This window comes from Bos taurus, chromosome 5 (assembly GCF_002263795.3).
Source record: "Bos taurus isolate L1 Dominette 01449 registration number 42190680 breed Hereford chromosome 5, ARS-UCD2.0, whole genome shotgun sequence".
In the NCBI taxonomy this organism is placed as follows: Eukaryota; Metazoa; Chordata; class Mammalia; order Artiodactyla; family Bovidae; genus Bos; species Bos taurus.
Genome location: NC_037332.1, coordinates 59,362,045 through 59,367,726, shown reverse-complemented (window position 1 = coordinate 59,367,726; position 5,682 = coordinate 59,362,045). Strand labels below are relative to the sequence as shown.

Below are 5,682 nucleotides of genomic sequence, written 5' to 3'. Positions count from 1 at the left end.
GCTGATGAGGAGACAGAGGTTCATAAAATATGAACAATTTGCCCTAAATTACTTAACCAGTGAGTGGCAGGACCTGGATTAAAACTTAAATTTACATGAATTAAATGCCACATTTTTAACTAATAAAACATTTTTTACTTTATAAAAAAATAGTAACAGAAGCAACATTGGTTTCACTTTTTCTGACTCTATTATAATTTTGATTTTGTAAAAATGTCCAAATTAAAATGACTTCAAATATGACATTAATTTTATTGATGGGAAGTTTTTTTTGATATTTCAGAAACTAAAAATAGAAATGAACACAAATTTATAACATAAAATTTCATCTTTTCCACTTGGATTTAACTTTTCAGATATATTAAAATTATTGATGTTTTATCCACATACATATTTAGTATTTGATATTAAGCATTGATACTTATTTTAAAAAGCAAAACCTGTGCAACACAGATTTTGTTTGCTCTATGTGTTTCCGTTAATGTCTTCTGTTTGATTAATAATATAGACAAAGAAAAAATACTTCTTAGAAAAGTTAATCTTGTACTTCTTGTATCATAGTTTGCTTCTGTATAAACAGTAATTCATGTATCTGAGATGTTAATGCTTTATATTAAAGGAAAAAGATGTGTTGGAGTTTGGCTGCAGAAAGGAAGCAGACCTACTAGCAATCAGAGTTAAGTAGTAAAGGAGTAGAAATTGAAGAGTGTGTATTTAGTATAGGAGGTAAGAGTTGATTTATCATTTCAGATGACTTTAAGACTGGTGCTTTATTCCAGTCCATGAAACAATAATCCCATGTTTCCTAATGTCTCTTATATAGCAGGATGTTTTAAGACGGTCAAACTAACTGCATTTTTTGATAGGAAAAAGAATTGACCTAATTTTTCACCTGATATTCATTCCTAAAACAAAAGTAATTTTTTACGTGGCTATTTGCTTGTTAATTTAACTAACATTTTGAATTTAAGATGTTCCAGTAACTTCAAATACTGCTTTTCATACTCAGTTTCACATTTTTATCACAACAATCCTATAAAGTAGGTATTATTATTACCTCCCATTTCACAGAAGAGGACTTCAGGCATTGAAAATGTAGGTAGCAATTTTAGATTATTTCAGATTGAAAGAGGTGAAATTTGTACTTAGTCCATCCAATTCCAAAGTTCTGAACAAATGGCATAAAATGACTCATAGCATCACTGTCCCAGACATCTTTTGCCCATTTACATTTCTCATATCATTGACATTGAATATATTAGAAAAATTATATATATTTGCCTACTGGTCCTTCCAAAAGTAAAGTTATTCTGTTAGATATGTTGACAAGAGAACTTCATATTCCAATAGCATTTTTTTCTCTCATTTGCAATCACATGGATGAACCTGGAGGGTATTATCCTAAGTGAAATAAGTCAAACAGAGAAAGGCAAATACTGTATGATATCACTTATCTGTGGAATCTAAAGAATACAACAAACTAGTGACTATAACAAAAAAGAAGCAGGCTCACAGATATAGAGGACAATTTAGTGGTTGCCATTGAGGTGAGGTTGGGAGAAGGAGAAATATAGGGATGGGGAGTAAAAGTACAAACTGTTATATATAAAATAAGCTACAAGGATATATTGTACAATACAGGGAATACAGCCAATATTTTATAATAACTATAAATTTAGTATAGCTTCAAAATGTCAATCACTATATTGTATACCTGTAACATTAATATTGTACATGAACCATATTTCTTTTTTTTTTTCCATATTTCAATTTTAAAAAAAGAACGTAAAGTTGACAAGGCTTTCCATAGGATTCATGATCATCCACTGATTTTCTCAGATAGGTCTCAGCTATGAAGAATAAACTGAATAAGAATTACTCAGAAGTGATGGAGTTTATTCTGCTGGGATTCCAAACATCTCCAGATGTTCAGATTCTCTTATTTTTACTCTTCTTGCTTATCTACATGGTCACTGTGGTGGGAAATATCAGCATGTTAGTTGTCATTAAAATAGACTCCAGACTTCATACTCCTATGTATTTCTTTCTCAGAAATCTATCTTATTTAGATCTCTGCTACTCCACCGTCATTGCTCCCAAAACTCTGGCCACTTTCTTATCCAAAGACAAGAGAATTTCTTACAATGGCTGTGCAACCCAGTTCTTTTTCTTTGCTCTCTTTGTTGGGACTGAAGGCTTTCTTCTAGCTGTGATGGCATATGATCGCTTCTCAGCCATTTGCTCGCCCTTCCTCTACACTGTTCGTATGTCCCAGCAGGCTTGTGTTCGTTTGGTGATTGCCTCCTACATCTGTGGCTGCATCAACTCCATGATACAAACAGGTTTCACCTTCAGTTTGCGTTTCTGTGGAGAAAACAGATTGGACCACTTTTTCTGTGATGTCCCAGCCCTGATCAAGATCTCCTGTGTGGACACCTTGGTGAATGAGACTGTACTCTTTATTCTCTCTGCCCTCATCATCATCACTACCACAACTATCATTCTGGTTTCTTACGCATGTATCCTCTCCACTGTTCTAAAGATCTCCTCAACTCATGGTAGGAGTAAGACCTTCTCCACTTGTAGCTCTCATTTCACTGTGGTGAGTTTGTTCTATGGAACTGTATTCTTCATGTATGCCCAGCCTGGAGCCATCTCTTCACCAGAGAAAAACAAGATTATAGCTGTATTCTACACTCTTATCATTCCTATGTTGAATCCTCTGATTTATAGTCTAAGGAATAGGGAGGTAAAAAATGCTGTGAAGAGGATATTGTTGAGAAAAAAATCTTTTCATTGACCTCTGGCCATCTGTAAAACTATAGGCTAGACTAAAATCAGTATATGTAATAATTTGTTATGGAATAATTCTAACTAAGTTCATCTACGTTTTTGAAGATTCAAGTTTTTTTTTTAACATCAACAGATTTTTAAAAAATGAATGAAAATAAATGTAGATATTTTATATTACTTTATAGTTATTTTATGGTATGATACCTGTTTGTTACAGAGGTTTGTTTCTGTTTGTTTTTCTTCAGTTCAGTTCAGTCCTTCAGTCGTGTCTGACGTTTTGCTTAGGTGTATTCAAAATTACAACTCCTGAATACAGTACTAAATAAGTACACACACTAAAGGTATTAATATCTGAAAATATATATGATTATGTAAATATCTATATATCCATCTATATATCTGGGGGAAAAAGAAAGAGACACTATTACAATTTCTATGGAATTTGTTTTTTCCAAATCATAGTTGAGTTTGCTAGTGTCCAATCTTTGCAAATGAAAGTTGAAAGTGCCACAGTAATATAAATCATTGCTGCTGCTGCTAAGTCGCTTCAGTCGTGTCCGACTCTGTGCGACCCCATAGACAGCAGCCCACCAGGCTCCCCCGTCCCTGGGATTTTCCAGGCAAGAATACTGGAGTGGGTTGCCATTTCCTTCTCCAATGCATGAAAGTGAAAAGTGAAAGTGAAGTTGCTCAGTTGTAAAGTCGCTCTTCGCGACCCCATGGACTGCAGCCCACCAGGCTCCTCTGTCCATGGGATTTTCCAGGCAAGAGTACTGGAGTGGGGTCCCATTGCCTTCTCCGATATAAATCGTTGGCCTTGCTCAAATAATTAATTATATGAAGGGGCGGTACAAAGTATTACACCTATAATATCCTTAATAGTCCAAACATTAATGATTTCACCAAGGAATAAAAAATTAAAAAAAAAAATAAATGTGGTATGGTTGCTGTAAACCTATTTGTAATGGGGAGTCTTAATAATAAATGTTTGGTAATATTTTTAGTATTACTTATATTTATTGAGGGCTTCCCTTGTGGCTCAACGGTAAAGAATGTGCCTGCTAGTACAGGAGATGAGGGTTCGATCTCTGGGTTGGGAAGATTCCCCTGGAGAAGAAAATGGCAATCCACTTCAATGTTCTTGCCTGGGAAATCCCATGGACAGAGCAACCTGGTGGGCTACATTCCATGGGGTCACAAAAGAGTCAGACACGACTTAGGGACTACACACATACTTATTGATCTCATTACTTTCTTTCTTGTAATGTTTGTAATCTATATATTGATTGAAAATCCTTATTTTCCTCTAGATTTGAAAAAAACATTGGCATGGAGTGACATAAAATAGTGTCTTATAGTAATGTAATTCTTTTGATGTCTGTAATTATGCATTTTTATTTTATTCCATTTTAGTTCCTTAATTAAATCTGCTATGGATTTGAATTTATACCATTAGAATTTTGAATTCCATATAATTATTTTCAAAGTAGTTTATGATGTGACATCTAGGTGTTACATAGGTTTCCTGTTTTAGTTTTGTTTTGTTTAGATGTATTCCAAACTGCAACTCATAAATATTGTACTATTTAAATTAATTGATAAATACACACATTATGTTCATTAATCAATATCTGCATGAACATTTGCATATCTCCATGATTATTTTAATATAACTACGGTTTTTCTGGTTTTGTTGATCTTTTGTTCCTGAATTCATTAGTTGAAGACTTGGTTGATTTATTTTCTGTTTTTACTTTAATGGAAAGTGTTTTGTATAGTTTTCAATGTAATTTTTTTTTGCTTTCATTATTATATTCAATATAAATAATTTTTCATTTTAATATTCTTTTTATTAAAGGGTTATGTAGATAAGGTTTGTTCTTTCAGTATAGTAGATTTATTTAGACAATATATTTTATTGTTGATTTCTATTTTTATTGTCTTGTTCAGAGGATTTAAACTCAAAAACCTTTATGGTGGAATTTCTGGGGCACATTTAGATAGCTATTAAACTTGTAAATATTCTGCAATTTAAGGAAATGATGTCATCGTAATATGTATTATTAAATTGGATTTTAAACATATTGAATATGATAAAAGGTGATCATTATGGCTAAGTTGTAAATATAGCAGGTAGGCATTGATGGTTCAATGTCAGATAATGCAGAATTGAATTTGACATATTATTTAATTTTAATTAATTTATTTAATTGGAGGATAATTACCTTAAATATTGTGGTAGTTTAATGCCACATTAAAACACACAAAAAATTTGACATATTAACAGATTAAAATATTTTAAAAAGAATTGTTACAAAAAGTGTATAAGGAATGTTTGATAAGTTGTAACAGTATTTTATGGTTTTAAAAACAGTAAAATTAGAAAAATAACTAAATTTTATTAAGCTGCTAAATTATAACTACAAACTGAATGAACACACATTTTCATTGGGAAAATGGGAAAATATTAGGAGCATTTGCTTTAAAATTATGAAAAAAACACAATGTCCATTATCCCTAAATGCAGTTCAACATGCTATTAGAAATCTAACAAATGCAATACAATAATAAACATAAATTTAAAGTTCAGTTCAGTTAAGTTCAGTCGCTCAGTCGTGTCCGACTCTTTGCGACCCCATGAATTGCAGCACGCCAGGCCTCCCTGTCCATCACCAAATCCCGGAGTTCATTGAGACTCACGTCCATCGAGTCAGTGATGCCAGCCAGCCATCTCATCCTCTGTCGTCCCCTTCTCCTCTTGCCCCCAATCCCTCCCAGCATCAGAGTCTTTTCCAATGAGTCAAATCTTCGTATGAGGTGGCCAAAGTACTGGAGTTTCAGCTTCAGCATCATTCCCTCCAAAGAAATCCCAGGACTGATCTCCTTCAG

General features: G+C 33.1%; 1 protein-coding gene across 1 annotated transcript; it reads left to right on the top strand.

Annotated features, from left to right (window-relative positions):
• The first annotated feature begins 1,852 nt into the window (after positions 1 to 1,852).
• OR9R3 (olfactory receptor family 9 subfamily R member 3) lies at positions 1,853 to 2,800 on the top strand. The gene has a single exon (NM_001390569.1). The coding sequence runs from the start codon at positions 1,853 to 1,855 to the stop codon at positions 2,798 to 2,800; it is 948 nt and encodes a 315-aa protein (NP_001377498.1).
• The last annotated feature ends 2,882 nt before the right edge of the window (positions 2,801 to 5,682 follow it).